The 22500-nt window shown below is 44.7% G+C and overlaps 2 protein-coding genes across 6 annotated transcripts in view; both read right to left on the bottom strand.

Moving 5' to 3' along the window:
* Nucleotides 1–7014, bottom strand: part of trpm4a (transient receptor potential cation channel, subfamily M, member 4a) — a 31445-nt gene extending 24431 nt beyond the window's left edge. Inside the window, exons 1-2 of the mRNA XM_047800585.1 lie at nt 6896–7014; nt 5981–6715 (exon numbers count right to left, since the gene is read on the bottom strand). Coding sequence (XP_047656541.1) covers nt 5981–6046 — 66 coding nt within the window. The 5' untranslated portion in view covers nt 6047–6715; nt 6896–7014. The remainder of the gene's footprint in view (nt 1–5980; nt 6716–6895) is intronic.
* A 1564-nt stretch (nt 7015–8578) lies between these two features.
* On the bottom strand, nt 8579–22040 carry scaf1 (SR-related CTD-associated factor 1). 5 transcript variants are annotated; one of them, XM_027155725.2, is made up of 10 exons: nt 21854–22040; nt 21139–21253; nt 20378–20504; nt 20157–20226; nt 18857–18920; nt 15230–18765; nt 11636–11718; nt 11215–11520; nt 10752–10880; nt 8579–9768 (listed from the first exon to the last, which is right to left on the bottom strand). In XM_027155725.2, the coding sequence occupies exons 6-10, from the start codon at nt 18678–18680 to the stop codon at nt 9610–9612; spliced, it is 4128 nt and encodes a 1375-aa protein (XP_027011526.2). In that variant the 5' UTR covers nt 18681–18765; nt 18857–18920; nt 20157–20226; nt 20378–20504; nt 21139–21253; nt 21854–22040; the 3' UTR covers nt 8579–9609. The 5 variants fall into 5 exon arrangements, with proteins under 5 accessions (XP_027011526.2, XP_047657215.1, XP_027011527.2 ...); XM_047801259.1 differs by lacking the exon at nt 21139–21253 and having other exon boundaries at nt 18867–18920; XM_027155726.2 differs by lacking the exon at nt 21139–21253.
* Between the last annotated feature and the right edge of the window lie 460 nt (nt 22041–22500).

Below are 22500 nucleotides of genomic sequence, written 5' to 3' on the forward strand. Positions count from 1 at the left end.
GCATGTCACAGGGGCCGCATGTCACAGGGGCCGCATGTCACAGGGGCCGTATGTCACAGGGGCCGCATGTCACAGGGGCCGCATGTCACAGGGGCCGTATGTCACAGGGGCCGTATGTCACAGGGCCTACATGTCACAGGGGCCGCATGTCACAGGGGCCGCATGTCACAGGGGCCGTATGTCACAGGGGCCGTATGTCACAGGGGACACATGTCACAGGGGACACATGTCACAGGGGCCGCATGTCACAGGGGCCGTATGTCACAGGGGCCGTATGTCACAGGGGACACATGTCACAGGGGACACATGTCACAGGGGACACATGTCACAGGGGACACATGTCACAGGGGCCGTATGTCACAGGGGCCGCATGTCACAGGGCCTACATGTCACAGGGGCAGCATGTCACAGTGGCCGCATGTCACAGGGGCCGTATGTCACAGGGGCCGTATGTCACAGGGGCTACATGTCACAGGGGCAGCATGTCACAGGGGCAGCATGTCACAGGGGCCGCATGTCACAGGGGCCGCATGTCACAGGGGCCGCATGTCACAGGGGCCGCATGTCACAGGGGCCGCATGTCACAGGGGCAGCATGTCACAGGGGCAGCATGTCACAGGGGCCGCATGTCACAGGGGCCGCATGTCACAGGGGCAGCATGTCACAGGGGCAGCATGTCACAGGGGCAGCATGTCACAGTGGCCGCATGTCACAGGGGCAGCATGTCACAGGGGCCGTATGTCACAGCTCCTCGTCGCTCTTCCCGCTGTGTAGATGTTCATCATCGACAGAAGACTGGATTTAATAAAGTTACTTCTGCTCCTGTTTATAAAATCAGAATCCACACAAGGTCGTGTTTCAATCCTACGAGGATTTGTGCTGCTTCCTTTCCTACATGACGACGCCCTAAGTTGTGCTAAACTGCCTGGAACACACCCTCCTCCTGGGGATTAGAGCTTTAATAAACACACAGTAATTCCCAAGCTGAGCCCAGGGCCCTGAGACAGCGGCTTTTAGATCACCTGAAGGCGTCTGGAATAAACTGTGTGTTTGGACATGACGCAGTTTAACATTCATCCTCAATTACGAGAATTAAAAAAACAATTTATTTTATTTTATATTATATTATTTATTTTAATGATTAACTCTGTACATGAAGTAATACACAAACACTTGAGTGTGGAGATTCATGTTTAAGCTGTGTGACGACTGTCCAGCACTGACTGTAAGATTTAACCTCATACTGAATTATTAAAGCAAACCGTAATGAGAATCACACTTTATTATGATTAACAATACACAGTTCAGTTCAGTGTCACACACACACACACACACACACACACACACACACACACACACACACACACACACACACACACACACGAGTGCTGGTGTTACAGTCTCACTTCACTGGAACTAAACCCTGCTCCATCAGGACAATGTCTCTGTGCACAAAGAAGCTCTATGAAGACATGGTGTGGATGTGAAGGTTGAAGTGAAGAACTTGTGTGTCCTGCACAGAGCTTTGATGGACTCAACCCCACTGAACACCGACTGAACCCCAGACCTCCTCACCAACAGTCTGATCTCACTAATGCTGATGTAGCTGAATGATCACTAATCCCCACAGACACAATCTAACATCTAGTGGAGACCCTTCATGGGTGGAGCTGATTAGAACAGTAAAGAGGACAATAAACCTGGACTGAGACGGTCAACACACACAGACCTGGGGTGTGATGCTCAGGGGGGCACATACTTCTGAACTTGGAATGACTTGATATTTGAATATTCAAAGCAGAAAATAAAAAAAACTCCTTTAAATTACAGAAGCACTTCCTGGTTGATATTTCTAGCTACATTTATTTCATTGTTTTAAAATGATTTTGAATATTTTTAACATTCTTTAAAAAAATTCTTAACAATCATTTTTAATTTAACATTTTATAAGTTTATTTTGTTATTATTCATTTCCACGTGTCGAATGTAAACACGTGAGTCCTCCATGTGAATTCCAGCCCGGATCAGTTGAAGGTGTTAGAGCTTAAAGAGCATCACACAGGGTCATCAGTTTGTATTAAAGGGGTGATGCTGAATGTGTCAGTGATTATGGTGCAGAGGAACTATGGAATAACAACACTGTCAATAATAATCGGACGGAATTCAAAGCATTTGTGTGTAAATTTAAATTTTGCGGAGTCGGATCCCAAAACCTACGGCCATGACGGTTTACAGATACGACATTTTGTGTGTTTGTTCAAATACAACTCCAAAATGTACGACTATGACAGTTTACACACAACGCTTGTTTTCACAACACCTCTGTTTCACACACGAAAACGGTCTGCTGCGAAACAACTGTCAAAAATACGTCATCACGTTCACAGGCATTACTATCCGAGGGAAGATGAATCGATTCCACGAAGTGCGCATGGCCCCGCCCTCTTTTATACCACCGGCGCCGAAATGGCGGATCAGCAGCCAAGCGCTCACTCATCGTCTCAGGTAAGTTGGTTTTTCCTTCCAAATTCGGACATGTTTAGGGGTTAGTTATCACTAATAACAGAGAGGAGTAATATTACAGAGACAGGTTAACTATAGTAAGTAAGATTAGCTCTCAGAGTAAGGTTACATTAGGTGCTTAAAGAATACAGATGTTTAGGAGGTCATCACTGCAGTCTGTAGCGTGATGGCCTACATAAAAGAATTAGCCATTTTATGTGTTAACTTACTAACAGCTGTGTACATGCACTGGAATACACAGGTCATGTAATATAAGTGTTCACTGCTTAAGTGTTAAAGTCATATTTTATTGTTTATCAGGTTCCATTAGGTGACATCTTGCTCTCAGCCCAGAATCTGGTGTCGATGTTGACCGACACCTTAAGTGTTGGACATCAGAAAATGGCGAACCAGTCCAATGTCAGTGGACAGTCAGGACAAGTAAGAAGGTCCAAGTCAAATGGGCAGTCAGTGCAGCAGGAAATGGCTAGGTGTGAGGTGTGTGTGTGTGTGTGTGTGTGTGTGTGTGTGTGTGTGTGTGTGGGTGTGTGTGCGTGTCTTATGTAGGCCTATCTCATGACGCTACAGACTGCAGTGATGACCTCCTAAACAGCTGTATTCTTTAAGCACCTAATGTAACCTTACTCTGAGAGCTAATCTTACTTACTATAGTTAACCTGTCTCTGTAATATTACTCCTCTCTGTTATTAGTGATAACTAACCCTTAAACATGTCCGAATTTGGAAGGAAAACCCAACTTACCTGAGACGACGAGCGAGCACTTGGCCACTGATCCGCCATTTCGGCGCCGGTGGTTTAAAAGAGGGCGGGGCTCATGCGATTATTATTGACAGTGTTTTTATTCCATAAGGAACAGGACTAACTAACATTAATATTGTAAAGCAGGAAATAGGAAAGATTATAAAGGACGAGGTGAGGAAGGATCTGAGAAGAACCAAGAAAGGCCGTTGGTCCAGATGACGTAACTGTGGAGGTGTGGAAGTGTCTAGGAGACACAGCAGTGCTACAGAAGTCAACACAGAACTATGGACTAAGTAAAATAACACAGTTAAGTGTGTGTGAGACAATTATCATGTGTTGAGCATCTGCCAAACGGCTAAAACACTCCAGCACACACTCCACGTCCAGCACACACTCCACTCCACGTCCAGCACACACTCCGCGTCCAGCACGCACTCCACTCCGCGTCCAGCAAGCACTCCACTCCGCGTCCAGCACGCACTCCACTCCGCGTCCAGCACGCACTCCACTCCGCGTCCAGCACGCACTCCACTCCGCGTCCAGCACGCACTCCACTCCATGTCCAGCACGCACTCCACTCCGCGTCCAGCACGCACTCCACTCCACGTCCAGCACGCACTCCACTCCATGTCCAGCACACACTCCACATACAGCACACACTCCACGTCCAGCACGCACTCCACTCCATGTCCAGCACACACTCCACATACAGCACACACTCCACTCCACGTCCAGCACACACTCCACTCCACGTCCAGCACACACTCCACCCCATGTCCAGCACACACTCCACCCCACGTCCAGCACACACTCCACTCCACGTCCAGCACGCACTCCACTCCATGTCCAGCACACACTCCACATACAGCACACACTCCACTCCACGTCCAGCACACACTCCACTCCACGTCCAGCACACACTCCACCCCATGTCCAGCACACACTCCACCCCACGTCCAGCACACACTCCACCCCACGTCCAGCACACACTCCACCCCACGTCCAGCACACACTCCACTCCACGTCCAGCACACACTCCACTCCACGTCCAGCACACACTCCACCCCATGTCCAGCACACACTCCACCCCATGTCCAGCACACACTCCACCCCATGTCCAGCACACACTCCACTCTGCATCCGGCACGCGCTTCACTTCCCCTCCGGCACGCGCTCCACTCGGCGTCCGGCACGCGCTTCACTTCCCCTCCGGAACGCGCTTCACTTCCCCTCCGGAACGCGCTTCACTTCCCCTCCGGCACGCACTCCACTCAGCGTCCGGCACGTGCTCAATGTCCAGCACACACTCAATGTCCAGCACACACTCAATGTCCAGCACACACTCAATGTCCAGCACACACTCCGCGTCCAGCATGCCCTCCACTCCGCATCCAGCACACACTTCACGTCCAGTACGCACTCCGTGTACAGTACGCACTTCGCCTCCATCACACACTCCCCTCCGCCTCCAGCACACTTCACTCCGCCTCCTGCACACACTCCACTCCATATCCAGCACACATTCCGCGTCCAGCACACACTCCGTGTCCAACACACACTCCGTGTCCAACACACACTCCGTGTCCAACACACTCCACTCCGTGTCCAGCACCCACTCCGTGTCCAGCACACACCCCCCGTCCAACACACTCCACTCTGCCTCCAGAACACACCCTGCTTCCAGCTTCTTCTTTGTAACTAAATATTACATTTAAATATAAGATTTTTTTTTTTATTTGTCATGAATTTACAGATGAAAGAAAAGCTGCTGTGAGTCACAATGTTTTTAGTTAAAGCACTATACAAATGCAATCATACTGAACTGAACAGAATAGGACTCTAATCCTCAGTAAACATTACTCCCAGCTTTCAGACTGTGGTTAGTGTCAGTGGGCGTGGCCTGTTTGTTCTTTAATAAATCCACACACCTGTAACGGTCCTACGTCACACAACATGCAAAACGTTTGTAGAAACATCCTCACACGTGACCCTGCACATCACCTACAGCCGTGTTCACACCCACAAAGTCTCCCAGAAAGTAAATCTGTGATGGAGGTGTGGATCATCATCATCAGCAGCAGCAGCAGCAGCAGCAATAATCAGACCTATAAAAGCTCCAAGTTATAAATGTGTCATAAACCTGCTCACTCAGTGCATACGTAGAGGTAAGAGGACAGATGTGTGTGTTGAGAGGACAGATGTGTGTGTTGAGAGGACAGATGTGTGTGTGTTAAGAGGACAGATGTGTGTGTGTTAAGAGGACAGATGTGTGTGTTATGAGGACAGATGTGTGTGTTATGAGGACAGATGTGTGTGTTATGAGGACAGATGTGTGTTGAGAGGACGGATGTGTGTTATGAGGACAGATGTGTGTTGAGAGGACAGATGTGTGTGTTGAGAGGACAGATGTGTGTTGAGAGGACAGATGTGTGTGTTATGAGGACAGATGTGTGTGTTATGAGGACAGATGTGTGTTGAGAGGACGGATGTGTGTTATGAGGACAGATGTGTGTTGAGAGGACAGATGTGTGTTGAGAGGACAGATGTGTGTTGAGAGGACAGATGTGTGTCCTGTGTCCCTGTAAGTCATCAGCACTGGAGTACAGTGTGGAGTTTGGATATGAGTGCAGGTGAAAACGTCCCCAGACAGAGAGACAGAGACAGAGACAGAGACAGAGACAGAGTGCCCGACCCTCAGTAATAAACCCAGACTAACCTGATCTTTCTCTGCTTTCCTGCCCCAGTCTCTGTCCACGTCGGTCTCACGGTCTGTTGGATTCATGGCTGCTTCCTCCTGCTGCTTCCTGCGCGCTTTATTAAACCCCGGTGACGCTTTAAAGAGATAGTTTTTTTCTCCGCAGTGGATTCGGGGATTCCATATAAATCTTCACGTCCTCTGTTCCTCGGTCTTTTCCCCGCTTTTCAGTCGAAGTTACACGCAGAAAGTTACAGAACACCACCGCGTGCTGCAGCGTGTCGACCAACTCAACGTGTCTCTAAGGCGAGAATCACCGCGACAGGTAGACACGGCCAGGCCACGCCCAGTACAGGTGTGTGTGTGTGTGTGTGTGTGTGTGTGTGTGTGTGTGTGTGTGTGTGTGTGTGCGCGCGCGCGGAAGATGTATGAAGAACTAAAATGAAGATGTAAATGTGATGAGAGTTTTGCAGGATTTCTGCTGATCTTGTTGGATTTATTTGATGTGAGATGCGTTCAGACTTCACTTCACTCGTGCAGAATTAACAAGTAAAAAAACAGAAGCCTTTTAATACAAATGCAGATATTCACTTCATTTCCACATTATACAACTATAAAACCAAAAGGAACAAAACATCTGAGCTGCTACAGGAAAGTAATCAGTGCCTGGGGATGTGGGGAAAAAACAACAAGCCAAAACTCCAAACCTGTTTCATTTTGTCCCTGAGAAACACAAAGCAGTGTAAATCCTCTGTCCTGTAGATGTGGAGAACATCTGACTGAGACACAGAGCTCACACTGGGAACAACCATACCACAGTTAAAGTGTGTGTGTGTGTGTGTGTGTGTGTGTGTGTGTGTGTGTGTGAGAGAGAGAGAGAGAGAGAGAGAGAGAGAGAGAGAGAGAGAGAGAGAGAGAGAGAGAGAGACACATTACCATTTGAGGATCATCTTTTGAGGACCTCTGCCATCTGTTAAGAAGGTGAATCGCCAGACTGCTGGATTTCATATTCCAGGACTCGGAGAAAGCTCCAGTGGATCAGGAACTGAACAGGAACGCAAAGCTCTTTATTATCAACTCGTTACTAATTACAACCTTCTGTGACTTCACCTGGGTGGAACAAAGGACAGAAAAAACCTGCTAAATGTGCAGTGTCACTAAACCAGAACTTTCCCAACACCAGCAAAGAATTAATTTTCTTTTTAATTGAGGCACTGTGAATCTGTACACACACACACACACACACACACACACACACACACACACACACACCGTTTCTGATCATTTACTCTGCACTTACATTCTACATTAAGTGACTTTTCTGTCTTTTATTCACTATGAACTGACAGTAAAGTTTTAATCTCCTTCTGCACATTTTTTAATCTGAAATCTTGAGGAAATTGCTGATTTGAGGCCTGAATCATTTTCACGCTCGGCCAAATCCGTGTCGTGTGTGTTTAGTTTGACTCTGTCCTGTATGACCAGTCCTGCAGGTTTAGTTCACGCTCAATTCACTAGTCACAAAGAAAAAAAACCTTCTCAATTATCCTGGTGCTCGCTTTCAGATTCACAAAACTGTAGAGCCCAAAACCCCTAAATCGGGTTTCTGTAATGAAACAGAGAACAGCAGAGGAGCAGAGGGCACTGAACACAAACACACTTAGTGTTAGTTTACAGCCGTGTTAATTACACACTGTAGCAGCCTGTCGTGCTCACCGACTCAACGTGTTTCCAACACAAGAATCACCGCCATTTCCTGCACAGACATGTAGACGCTGACATGGCCAGGCCACGCCCAGTACAGGTGTGTGTGTGTGTGTGCGTGTGTGTGTGTGTGCGTGTGTGTGTAGCACTGAGACACTGTGTTTATCCAGAACATCTACTGCAGGTTTGATGTTAAATAATAAAGATCACACAGTGACAATCTAACACAACAAAAAATAAGTGTTGCATCACCACCTTCAGCTCCTCAGTAAAGAGAACACTGGCATTCCCCAGAGATCAGTCCATAAACAGATGCTCAGTAATACCAGCGATCTCCAAACCTCTGTCCACACATGCAGTACATTTGAGGTGAAGAATAATAATAACCATGACCATGTTTTGGAAGTGTCTCTTTATGAGAAAGTCCTCGTGTTAATGATGTGGTATGAATGCAGAGTATAAGCAGGAAGTAAAATACTGTAATAAACTTATATATAAATATATATTATTATATATACTCATAGTTATGCTCATATACTCATAGAGCTGAAATATGAGGAGTAGGGGGTCTGTTTTCTTCAGCAGAAGCAGCAGCTGGTTCCATCAGTAACAGAGGCTCAGAGTACCGGAGTTCCTGCTGGAAACACAACCTGATACTGCACCTGACGAGTCCTTGTTTATTCCACAAATCCCTTATTGCTGCTTTAAGACAGAGTTAAAATAAACCTTAGAGCCTGGAGGCATGTCATATCACCACCACCATCATCACCATCATCATCATCATCTCCTCTCAGGTGTTTAGTGTCAAACTGAATTAAATTAAATGATCTTTATTTTTATTCAAATCTCTTTATTACCTCCTGCTTGTTCATGACAGTTTTATGGAATTAATGAAGAATCACAGAGTTTGGGGACTGATGATAAAAGGGTTTCATTTAATCTGCAGTTTTCATCACTGAGGTGTTTTTTCCTCCTTCATCAGAAACACTCCCACTTTCACTCGTTCACCTTTCAGTTAAAGGTTTAATAATTTATTTCAGCATTTCTTACATTCCACCAGATTCCTCCTCACGACGTCTCTCCCATTTCATGTAGAATAAACATTTATTGTATAACAAAAACTCGGCTAAAGTTTCAGATTGAACATGAACTACATTCGCTGCAGTTTTATACACTGTGTAGGAAAAGAGAATCGACTCAACCTTCTTGAGGACGTTTGTAGGTTCTTCGATATTTTTTAATATATTGCCGGCAAAATCTACTTATGCGTTGTTTCTCTCAGAAGATCCTCGCCGCATCATCAGGCACTGCGGCGAGTCCGACTCCTCTTTTCTTTTTAATTATTCAGTTTATCGTCTGATGATCTTGCCGTTCTGAAGCCCAGCCCATGAGCTGCTGTGTCGTGCAGACAGAAAATATGAGTCACTTTTATACCTCTGATTGATCACATGTCCCTCCTGGAGTAAATACAGCCTAAAACTCATGCACGTCTACAGCCACAAGTCTGAGAAGCTGCTAACGTTCTTGTAGAATCTGAGATGACGAGACGATGTCGAGTCTGTTTTCTCCACATCCATGAACATGTGCAATAAAGACATCAGACGTGTGAAGGACCACAATTTAAAAACAAACGAAGAAAAAAAAAGTCTAAAAAAAAAAAATGAGGGTTGAAACATGCACTCGTCTACCTCTGACCGGCGACTGGGAGAAGCCTGGGATTAATTCTGATGAATATTTTACCATTCAGAAAAAGCACATCCATGTAGTGTCCTGAATCATAACAAACCTATAAAAGTGTTCTAAAGTGTGCACTAGTTTTTAATCCAACAGTTAGATTAAACACACAGGAAAGGGGCGTGGCTTGGTGTGGAGGCGGAGTTCAGGACTTTACATTAACAGCACAGTGTGGAGAATTACAAAGTCTCCTGAACGGTCCTGACGTCCAATCATGTGGAGCCGTGCAGGGAGGTGGAGTCTCGCTCTTCCTTGTCCTCGTCGTCCATTTTGCGCCCGTGCTTCCGGAAATACTTGTACCTCTGTACATAGAGCTTTACCAGGTTACTCACCTTCACTGGGTTGATCTCACCTGTCCTGCTGTGACAGATCTGAGAGAAACAAAGACATCTTTAGTCCATAGGTTTTTGTCCCCTCACCGCTCAGGTGTAGAGGAGTGAAGAATATAACAGAGTGTGTGTGTGTGTGTGTGTGTGTGTGTGTGTGTATGTATGTGTGTGTGTATGTGTGTGTGTGTGTGTATGTATGTGTGTGTGTATGTGTGTGTGTGTGTATGTATGTGTGTGTGTATGTGTATATATGTGTGTGTGTGTATGTGAGTGTGTATATGTGTGTGTGTATATATATGTCTGTGTGTATATATATGTGTGTGTGTATGTGTGTGTGTGCATGTGTGTGTATGTATGTGTGTATGTGTGTGTGTGTGTGTGTATGTGTGTGCATGTATGTGTGAGTGTGTGTGTATGTATGTGTGAGTGTGGGTGTATGTATACGTGTGTGTATGTATGTGTGAGTGTGGGTGTGTGTATACGTGTGTGTATGTGTGTGTGTGTGTGTGTGTGTGTGTATGTGTGTGTGTGTGTGTGTGTGAGTGTGTGTGTGTGTGTGAGTGTGTGTATGTGTGTGGGTGTGTGTGTGTATGTGTGCATGTGTGTGTGTGAGTGATTATGAATATAATATAAACATAATATAATACATTTGATCTCAGACATGTATAATGATGTAAATGATAATTTTATAATTATCTAAACCAAAGTTTAAAAGTTTGCATCTGTTTTTTCTAAACATGATAAATGTTGTGTCTAAAGCCTCCATGTGCTCTCTGTAACTCAGTCTGTGTATAAACTGAACAGTTCCTTCTGTTCTGTCACGTCATCCTGTGTCATTAGGTTACAGAACACCAGGATTACACCTGACTTATTGTACACTAACAAAGCCTGGGAAAGAAAGGCAGAAATCTGATCCCAGACCAGCCTTACATCATCAGGTGCAGTTTTAGCCTTTCACCTGTTTCAGCAGAGGGCAAACCGAGGGCACGGCTGGATGAGTGTTACGTAACCACTTCCTGGTTTACCTTGTGCACAGCTTTCCTCAGGATGTCCTTGTACTCGTCTTTGTTAATGTCTTTGCGCTGGTAGTACGGCTTTATGGCCAGCTTCACTTCCTCTACTGCCCTCTCCTGGGTGTGCAGCTTCTTTAAATACTGACAGGAGAGTCGGGGTAAAAACGTTTCAGTTTATTATTATAAAGAACATCTAAAGCTAAAAATAAATAAATAAATAGATAGATAGATAGATAAATAAATAAATAAGTATTTAAGTAATAAACACATAATAATGGCAACATTAATAATTAATAGTTTACATTACTGTTTGTTATAATAATAATAATAAATCATAAAAAATAAGTTATTTATTTATTACTCCTTTCTATTATTATAATTGCTGATTTATTATTATTTTTTTTGCTCCTATTTAAAAGAATTATCCAGATATTATTTATATTATTATCAGCAGAGAAAAGAGTAAAAGTGACACCTTGTCAGGGTCTTTGCTGTCTCCATCCCAGCCTGTCTCAGTGGCGCCTCCTCCTGGCCCGGACAGCCCTGCGGGGATTGGAGGAGGTGGAGTCTGAGCACATCCACCACCTAGTGAAAGTCCAGAGTGTATGTGTGAAGGTGGGGTTTTGGTGCAGCCGACCAACGGGAGGGAGCCATGGAGAATGAACTGGGTGGGAGTTGGGCCCGAGGGTGGGGCATGAGATGGAGGAGCAGGAACTTGTGATGCAGAGGAATTAGACGTAGAATGCGACTGTGACTGGTTCTGGTTAGCCTGAGAGAGAATCTGGTTTACATGTAAAACAAGACAGAGAGAATTAGTTAATATTTTAGATTACTGTTATAGGACTTAATTAAGCATTGACATTACAGTAAGGAACAGAAAGAGTAACAGATCTCACCTGACTTGTGGCCTGGATGAACTCCTGCGCTTTGGCTCGACTGGCCATGTTGGCTTCTTCCATCTTAAACAGGAGGGCGGTCACTGGAACAGGAGAGACGATGAGAATTAGGCTCTCATAAGGAGAATGATGAACACCTTATTATCCTGTATCTGTGCTCAGCATCCTAAAGAGCTGGAAGTGAAGTTACTGTACTGTACGTGTACTAGGGTGTCACACTGAAGCTGGAACCGGTCCTGGGCCTCTGTTCCAATGAAGGAAGTATTTAATCCTGCAGACATTCTGAACAATCGTGTGCTTCAAACATTTTGGCAAAAACTAACGGCAGATCCACATATTAGTGACGTGACGTGACACACGGCTAAGTACGGTGTAGTGTTAATTTCGTCATACGAGACGAGAAGAAATATTTCCGTCTACAATTGTCTCTGTTTTTCATCAGCTGTTACGCCTTTAAAATATTCAGAATGAGTTCGCGGCTTCGCGCTGTTGCTCGTTACAGGTCTCATACGCCTGTGGCTGCAACACGACACTGCTGAACAATTGTATTGCTTCCGCTAAAGAAAATAGTGCGCTCCGTCTCTACGGCTACAATCCTGTGTGTCCATGGCAACGCTCTGTTTTTCATGGCAACGGTGTGTTATAGTTAGCAGCAGTCTGTTATCAAGAAATAAAATAATAAAATAATAAATTAGGATTAAAAGCAGTATCAGTAAAGTAAAACATGTGATGTGCATCAAGTACGAGTGTGTGTACTGTTTAAAGTCCGAGTGTGTGTACTGTTTGAAGTCCGAGTGTGTGTACTGTTTAAAGTCCGAGTGTGTGTACTGTTTAAAGTCCGAGTGTGTGTACTGTTTAAAGTCCGAGTGTGTGTACTGTTTGAAGTCCGAGCGTGTGTACTGTTTGAAGTCCGAGCGTGTGTACTGTTTAAAGTCCGAGCGTGTGTACTGTTTAAAGTCCGAGCGTGTGTACTGTTTAAAGTCCGAGCGTGTGTACTGTTTAAAGTCCGAGTGTGTGTACTGTTTAAAGTCCGAGTGTGTGTACTGTTTAAAGTCCGAGTGTGTGTACTGTTTAAAGTCCGAGTGTGTGTACTGTTTAAAGTCCGAGTGTGTGTACTGTTTAAAGTCCGAGTGTGTGTACTGTTTAAAGTCCGAGTGTGTGTACTGTTTAAAGCCCGAGTGTGTGTACTGTTTAAACGTGTTCTCAACTTCTCACTGATACTTTTGTGATTCGGAGTTTTGACAAGTTTTATAGCCTTGATATTGTTTCTTATTCAAAAGTGGTGACAGAAAAAACTCTTTACTCCCCAACCTGAAACCTCGTCCCCTGTCACAATCACATCATAATCAACATTAATAATTAGGATTAAAAGCTAATGTATATGTAAGTAATCAAGTTAAATAATTACATGTAATAATGCTCCAAATATCATCTATAATGGTGTGTGTAATACCATGTATAACTTGTATTAAGTTGGTCATTTACTTTATGTATATATATATATATATTTGATCTTAGGCTTTTCATTAATCAGAATTAATGTTTTATTTTAAAAAGGACTACAATTTTTTTCACTAAAACTAGACAAATTAAAAGACTTTCAGTCGACTAAAACTTGACTCACAAAAAAGATATGTGAAAGACTAAATATGACTAAAACAAGGACATTTTTCACAAGACTAAATTAAAAATAGGTGACGAAATTAACACTACTACGGTGACCCATACTTAGAACTCGTTCTCTGCATTTAACCCATCCAAAGCGCACGCACACACACACACACACACACACAACAGTGAACACACACACACACCGTGAACACACACCTGGAGCAGTGGGCAGCCATTTATGCTGCGGTGCCTGGGGAGCAGTTGAGGGGTTCGGTGCCTTGCTCAAGGGCACCTCAGTCGTGGCCGGCCCGAGACTCGAACCCACAACCTTAGGGTTAGGAGTCAGACTCTCTAACCATTAGGCCACGACTTCCCCACCTTAGTTTGATGATGAGGGGTGCACATATTTTTGGCCTGTTTGTTCTACAGCAATTTCTTCCATTATTATTATTATTTATTTTTATTTTGCACATTCACCAGTACATTATATGAGGTTCCTGGTTTTTCTGCCTCTACACCACAGTGAAGTCAAACAACTTCCTCATCACTCAAGTAACACAATTTCATCTTCTGAGAATGAGAAATCTATTGTAGAGACAAGTTTGGCTAATAAGTCAGGTGATACGAGCCAAGACTGGTAAGAATACGGTTATTGTTACAGAGATATATATTTGCATTTTTTCTCTTTACTGCTGTAACAGAGAAATTTCCCCATTGTGAGACAAATAAAGATTTATCTTATCTTAAAGGTGGGGTCTCCGTTGCTTCAGAAAACGAACTTTTTGTAAACAAAAAACAAAACGTGTAGCCAATGAGCAGAAAGGGGCGGGTCTTGTCGATACGGGCAGAGACAGTGTTCAGTGCGCGTGTGTGACGTTAGCAGAAAGCGGTTTTAACATCGACATGGAGGATAAAAACAAAGAAAGAAAGAGAAGAAAGACTTACGATAAGGACAAGAAGTAGGACGTGTTAATATAGGATCAGCTTTCCAGCGCTGGAGAGAACTGAAGGAGCAGGAAGTTGGCCACATATTCACAGGTTGGAGTTTCCCGAGTCAATAACTCCTGAGCTAAACGCTGTTACTACACAAATAACACCTCTTTTCTATCGTAGTAATGTAGAGAGGCAGCTACAACCGCGTTTTGTGTAGTAACAGCGTTTAGCTCAGGAGTTATCGACTCGGGAAACTCCCACCTGTGAATATGTGGCCGACTTTACTTAAGACGCCGAGGCGCTTTTTTCCTTCTCGATAGGTGAGTAACGTTGGTTTTGCTTTGTTACACAGAACTAATATATGCCTTTGTCCTTTACATCATTATGCTTGTGTGGCATTTTTGCTTGTTTGTTTATCTACAATCGTATTGTTCTTCCCTTCAGCTATGATAAAGACACGTTTCTTTCTGTTAGTCGCCCGGGTTACGTATGTATGTGTGTGGGCGGAGCTATCGATACAGGGGTGGGACCCGTTTGGGTTAGGGGCGTGTTTGTTTTGGTGATTTTATATGTCAACATTGGCTTTCAAACAACGGAGACCCCACCTTTAAGAAACTTGTGAAGGTTGCCCTAGCCACATTAATTGAATCATTTGCAAACAGTGCAAGACAATATACATTAAATAGCACCAATCAGTGTGCAGTCTGTAACCTGACCATCGAGCAAATAAGAGGATGGAAACAAGAAGAGCATTCTTGTACACAAGTGTAAACATACAGTAGCAGCAGTTGATGGATGCAGTTAAATAGTGGTGTGTAAAAACAGAATTGAAGTGAGTGTGCAGTGTTCATCTTCATATCTGTAGGCCCACTGCCCTACAAAGTTTCCCCTAAAAGCCCGATCCACCTAATGAGACAATCATAAAGTGCTTCATATTTTTGGATCAGGTGAAAACTTGACACTTTCTAGAGTAGTGTGCTGAGAAAATAGAGTACAAGAGCTGAGTGTTAGGGATAGAGGAACAGAGGAATAAGGGAGTATAAAACTCACATGCTAGTACACCTCCAGCGGTGCAGTCTACGCCCGTCTGCAGGCTCCATGGCAAAGGTGACACAGCAGAGGGTGGGGGAGGAGGTGGTGGAGGCTTACTGACCGTCGAAGAAGACACTGAAACTGAGGAGGATGAGGAAGGTTCAGCAGCCAGAGGAGGAATGGAATGAGCAAGAGAAGCTGCGACCAACGCTGACGAAGTGGAACATGGTGGTGACAACTTCTGGTCATCCGACGTGAGGAGCTTGGTGACGGACTGTGAAATTCCATCCCCTCTTGAGGGCGGTGGACTAGGGGGTGACTTTGCAGGTACAATCAGAGTGGATTGAGACTGAACAGGGCAGTCTTCTGAAAGGAAAGAAGGTTCAGGGGTCTTGCAGCTGCTATCTACAGTCTGGGAGTCTGGAGAAGATTCTCTAGTGTCTCGTGAGGGTGGTAAAGACAATGGAGGAGTGTGAGGGGGTGAGGAAGATGGGGGGAGGATACTGGTAGATGAAGACGATGATGATGAAGATGAGGATGAAGGTGTGGGTCCAGGACGTGTGGAGGGTGGACTTGATGGTTTAGGACCGATTCCAGGCTGAATATCTGATGCTCCAGTCCAACCAGATCCCAAAGCACTGCTATTGGCACCTTTGGCATTAGGCCCATCAACTACTAGACCTTTCTCCCGGGTCTTCTTTACTGGCCTTCGTCTGCGCTTTGCCACTGAGGATGATGTGGGTGAGGAAGCGGATGATGACGTGGAGGTGGTAGAGCTTGGCTTGACTTTCTTTGACTTGAGTCCTGTTGGGTTTGTTGAGGACATGGATGAAAGGGTATTCCGTTGCTTAATAGTCTTGTTCAAATCTTTGACTCTACCAGGCAGGGAAAGTGGTTCAGAACAGGGCTTTAGGAATGGAGATCGACTTTCGTTGTCCCGACGGAAAACCACAGCGATAGACCCACCAACCACTGATGGACCAGTTGTTCCACTGGGTCCTAGAAGTTCAATACCCAGTTTACCAGAGTTTCCTGTGGTGCTGCTTACTCCCTCCCGGACCAGCACTGAGACTTTAGACTGTAGTTTACTCTTCTTGCTGCATCCACCAAGCTTCTTGGATCTTCCTGAGCGACCCAAATCTTTCTTGCCTGGTTTATCTTTCCCCGTCTTCCGTAATCTCTTAGCAGAGGATAAAGAAGCAGCGAGAGGAAGGGAAACGGTGTTGCCAGAAGATGCAGAAAGAGATAAAGACAGTGAGGGCAAAAGGCTTTTACTTTTACTCGCTTTTGGTCTATGAGAAGAGGAGGAAGTGGACGACTCAGACTGGCCCAGTTTTTTGCTCCTAGATCTGGATTTTTTCTTCTGATGGTGCCGACTACTTTTGGGGGCTGTGGATTTCAGTTTAGGGCTTGGCAGAGGAGGCTCAGGGGGAGGAGGCAGCACAGGGGAGTCCTCAAGTGAAGGGTAATCCGAGTCCAGTGCCTCTCCGTCTAAAGAAAGCATGTCTGGCTCGGGGTGGTCTGAGAGCCGGTCAGGGTCATAGGCATGATATCGAAGAGGGCTTAGTGAAGTGGGAGGAGATCTGCTCCTGTGCTCCTCCTCATCATCAGAGCGCCTCCTCCGTTTTCTCTTGCGCTTGCGAGGTTTGTCTGAGCCCTGCATAGGGCTTCGGGACCGATCCTGGGCATGGGAAGGAGAGGTAGGGACCAAGGTAGTGGGGGGTGTAGTGGTAACAGTGATAGTACGTTTGATTGCAAAAAGGTCTGAGCCGTTTAGATCTTGAATAGACGGAGGTACAACAGGCCGGCCATCTCTTCTCCTGTCCTGTTCCCTGTCCCGCCCACTTACTTTATCCCTGTCTCTTCTATCGGTACTTCCTCTTCTCCTTCTTGCATCACCCCTCTCTCGGCTACTTGACCTCCTGCTTCCTTCATTCCGATCTCTTTTCCTTCTTTCTCTCATTCTGGAGTCTTTATCTCCCTCTCTTTCTCGGGTATCTCTCCTCCTTTCTCTGTATTGATCCCTTTCTCTGTCTCTGTCCCGATCTCGTTCACGGTCCCTCCCTCTGTGGTGGCCTTCTGAGGGACTGGACCAGGACCTGCCTCTGTGTGGATGCCGAGAGGTGTTATGGGAGTGTGATGCTGCCTCTGGAGTGCTGTGATGTGTGCTCTTCCTTGTTTGACTATAACTTCTGCTGCTCCTCCTCCTGTTCTTCTCCTTCCCATCTCTTCTGCTCCTCCTTTCAAGATCCTTCTCCTTATTCTCTTCACTCGCTCTTTCCGGTTCCCCCTTTTCCTCTTTCCTCTTCTTTCGCTTCTCCTTGTCCTGCCCTTTTAGTTTTCGCCGCTCCTTCTCCTTAGAGCTTTTGGATGATTTGCGACTCCTTATCTTCTCCGTGGTCTGTGGTTGAGACACCGGCAGTGAGGGAGATGGTATCGGTAGAACAGATGCAGGAGGTGGTGATATAGAAGCTGAAGAAGGACAAGATCTGAACCTCTGCTTTCGCCTGTTGGTTAGTTTTCTTCTCAGGTCTCCCATACAAATAGGGGGCACCGGTTGATGGTCCCACTCACCCTCTGCTCGAACAGATACAAATCCTTCACCATCCAAGACTCGTAAAATTCTCTCGGGTTTCAGACCTCCTCCCTGCAAGAATGAAGGACTCTCCGAGGATGGAAGAAGCACCTCCCTTCTTATCTCAATCTCCCGTTCCCTTCTGCTCTCAGCAACACCCACAATCTCCCCTTCTTCTATTTCTGAATGTTCCGAGTCAGCTGCTTCTCTTCTGTCCTTTCCATGCTGTCTTATGTGTTTAATCCTGTTCACCTGTGTGGGCATGTACTCAGACACCAACAATCGCTCTACTGTCTCTGTGGAGTCTGGAGGCGGACCCACTGCATCTTGAGTTGTCTCGAGCTCCACCTCTTTAGCATCATTTATGTCGCATGCCATTTGCAAGCTGCAGATTGAACTTTCTTCCTCTACGTCTTGCTCCCCATGCATCTCTTTCTCTGATGCTGGTGATCCAGTGGGTTCAAAGGGGTCATATTTATCTCCTTCATTCCCTGCGTCTACGCCTGGTACACCCTCACCCTCTGTGGGCTGAAAGGGATCGTATATCTCCGTGTCCACGCCCTCCCTCTGGCCAGAATCGTAAGGATGAGGTGATGAGGACAGACGATGTAATGAAGCCAAAGGAGGTGCAGAGAGTAATGAGGAAGCCAGAGTTGAGGTCGAAGACACACCGTCCCCTCCACCTTTCCTGACTCGACTGTTCCCAGCATGGCTGCCATCCTCGTCTCCGCGATAACCCATTCCCATTCTTCTGGGAGAGATTGAGCAGTGAGAGGAGGGGGAAGATGGAGCAGATGAAGGTGATGATGGAGATGTAGATGGAGAAGAATGGAGAGGGCTTTTAGCAGTCTCAGCTGCCCTCTGAGAGGTGCAGAGAGGAGACGGCCTGGGCATCTGTACCGTAGTTCTTCAGAGCGGTATATAAACCGCTTCTCTACTCTGAGAGATGCAGGACGCAGCTCACCGTCAAATGTCCAGCCTAAGAGATGAACACATGAACCCATAAATAACTTCAGCAGGAGACAGCAAAAAAATAGTTTATGTAAAAAAAAGGTGGCCTACAGATTTACCCGTCCTTACTGGGACAAAACCTCGTCTACACCCACCGCTGATGTAGGCTTCACATCAAAGAGACTTGGAAAGAACAAATTCAGAAATCAATCACAGAACTCACAGTAAAAGTAAACTCAAGTAAACGAAATCACACAAAAGAGACCAAATAAGAGAGAACCCGTGAGGGACTGCAGGGTCGCAAAGGGGCGGAAAGTTTCTGGGGAAGTTCGGAAACATTCCAAATTAGAAACTTTACGGGTATTTATGGGAATTATTTGGAAACCTAGGTAAATGTATATAAACTATATCATATACAAACATAAATAAACATTTTGTTTGGTCATAAGCAGACATGCATGCAAGGTAATACACATCTTAAAAATGATGTCATCATAAACATTATTACGCTTGTAATAAACATAATAAACTTAATAATTGTAATAAACACATTACCCTAATGATTGCTGTAAAATGAAAACATCCCCCACACTTTGCCCTTCTAAAGAGTCCCAATCAAAATGTAAAATGAAGCATTTTCTCTCAAGTGAGTGTGTAAGAGTGTGTGTGTGTGTGTGGGGGGGGGGGTTCATGAAATTATCTGTGCATGTGGTAACACTCATAATTTACTGCTTATTAAGAGTTAGTAAGGTAGTTATTAAGTTTAGGTATTGGGTACCATTAAGAATGTAGAATAAGGTCATGCAGAATAAGGCATTAATATGTGCTTAATAAGCACTAATAAACAGCCAATATTCTATTAATATTCATGCTAATAAGTAACTAGTTAAATGGCCCTAAAATAAAGTGTTACTGTGCATGTTATGGAAGAATGTAAGTACCTGAAGGGGGTTTGGCCTCAATGGCCTTCCAGTAAGCAGTGTGCTGTGTGCAAGTGACCGAGGAACAAATTCAGGGTACAAATTCAACTTAAACTGCATTAAATCTTCTTGTTTTAAACTAAATTATGCTGCAAGCTTTTTTTAACTACATTTAAGTTCCTTTTTATAGCAACTCTGCATTTTTTTTTAATTCCTGTTAATTCCCATGGAAAGTTTCCAGCCTTGAAAATTCCTAGAATTTTGCAACCCTAGTTATGTTAATCTTTACTAACTTACTGTGGTTTAAGAAAGATAAACGGTTTATACAATTATGGTACATTTTTCTTCTAACGTTTGTGACTAGGGGAGATGTAGTGACGTGACCCGGAGATGTAGCGACGTGACCCGGAGATGTAGTGACGTGACCCGGAGATGTAGCGACGTGACCCGGAGATGTAGCGACGTGACCCAACACTGTCTTATAAACATTAACACTCACCAATCAATGAGCTGGTGTTGAGAGCACAGCTGAGACATAAGGAAGGTATTGTTGGATAAAGAGCAGCTCACTGTACAATCACACACACACACACACACACACACACACACACACACACACAGTTCAGCTCTTAACACTGATTGACCCAAGAACAGATGGTGAAAATAAAGGCAACATCACAGTTCCTGCGACAGATTGATGTTTTGTCTGTTTTAAATTACCAGCCAATCAGGCTCGTCATACGGTCTGCTCGTTTCCGTGGTAACACCTCAGACCGATTGTCCTTTTATCAGGCATAAACTCCACCTCTTCTTCTTCCACTCCATCTGAGCGGCATCAAGCCCGAGACTGAAATTAAAATGAGAGATTAATTTAAACAGTTTCACTACTGATTTATTTTATTAAATAATTTCAGATTAAATTCATTAAACTGCCCTTAATAAAAACAGTGAATACAGACAGAAGGTAAACCACCTGATTTTAAAAATACAATTCTGGGGCAAAAACACAGACATTGATGTCATGCTGAACTGAAAAGAAAACCAAGTGCAGAGTTTCTGCCTAAATGTTATAAATAGACGTACAATAATAAGAGATATTAGTAGTTGTAGAAATATGGAAAGTCATAATTACATTTAGCAGACATACTTCTCCTGAGTGACTTACATTTTATTTCAATTCATATAACTGAGCAATTTTGTGTTAAGGGCCTGGCCCAGGGGCCCGGCAGCTTGGTGGACCCGGGGTTTGAACCCAAGACCTTTCCGATCGGTAGTCCGACACCTTAAACACTAGGCTACCACATGCCCATGCATTTACTATTAATAATAAAATCATATAATATTAATTTTCTATTTATTAAAAGAGGGCATTTTGCATTGTTTTGCTTGTGTATTAATAAGCTGTCATTACAAAAGTAATAATGGTGTTTATTTAAAAATTCCAATTGTAATTTTAACAACTCTATGTTTACATTTTGTACCTAAACAACCAGACAACGATCAGCAGCAGCACAGTGTGTAAAAGCCTGCAGTCGGGTGAAGAGCTTCAGGCTGTGGTTAGTGTCACATGGGCTGGTCAGTAAATCTGCTCATCTCCTGTTGGGATTTTACACAGAAATGATGGTGCAAGAACTGAAAACTATGCAGTGAAGCTTCACACTCCTCTGGGCTGAGAAGAAGTCTACAGTATCTCAGGTGCTCACTCAATGGTGAGGAGATAAACATCTCAGAACCTTCACACATGTAGGTGCTGGTGTTCCTAATAAACTGACTGTCATGTCATCGCTCTATTCTGTCTCATATCACCAGTCACACAGAAGGTCTGAAGGACAGATGTATAATAATAATAATAATAATAATAATAATAATAATAATAAGTGACACACAGGTCCACACATCTGTCCCTACATCACAGCCCCTGGAGCTCCTGAGGACCCTGATGGCTCTGATCTAACGTGTCCACATGAATGTTTTTACCCACTTTATAACACAGTAATGAATCCTGTCTGGAGCTGAACTTCTCCCTCAGCTGGAACATATTAGCATCACAGAGCTGCTGAAGCTAACACGATCTGTGCCTCATTAATCTCAGCTCCGTGTTAGTAGCTGTTAGCTTAGCAGCTAAACCGTTGGATCCTGTTAGCAGCAGCAGCTAGCAGGCTAACAGTCAGTCATTAGCGTGACAAAAACATTTACCTCACAATTCCGTCAGCAGCCGCTTCCTCAGCCGCGACGTCTTTACACGTTATAACGCGTTTTTAGGGAACTACTAATGAACAAAGTTGAAAGCCGAAACATTTGTTGTATTAGGAACACAATACGAGGCCCATCCCATCCTAAGCCACCATTTTACCTTCTGTAGGCGGGGAAACCGCGGGGAATTATGGGAAATTGTGTTTTTTACAGGATAACACGTTTTTTTTAACCCGTGCGTTTACGAGGTAAGGAATATTTACTCCCACTAGCGGCCAGACTGTGCACTGCAACACGCCTAGCGCTCTGTAAACCACAGAGCACTTTAATATTTATTCAGGACTCTCAAGGTTTGAAAACAGGCAAGAGTGACACTGGGAGTGTGTGAATGTGTCTGAGGGTGAACACGGTGACAGGGTGACAGACTTACGTTTGTCTCATTTATACAGCTGATCAATTGAGGGTTAGGGGCCTTGCTCAGGGGCCCAGCATGTGGCAGTTTGGTGGCACTGGGAATAGAACTCACGACTTTCTGTAGTAGTCCTACTTCTTAACCACTGAGCTATCACTTCCCCGTCTAACTAGCAGCAGAGTTTGGGTAAGTGGTGAGCATGTTTTCTTTCACTCAAACAAAAAAGTGACAATTTTAA

The sequence above is a fragment of the Tachysurus fulvidraco genome, chromosome 15 (genome assembly GCF_022655615.1).
Source record: "Tachysurus fulvidraco isolate hzauxx_2018 chromosome 15, HZAU_PFXX_2.0, whole genome shotgun sequence".
Lineage (NCBI taxonomy): Eukaryota > Metazoa > Chordata > Actinopteri > Siluriformes > Bagridae > Tachysurus > Tachysurus fulvidraco.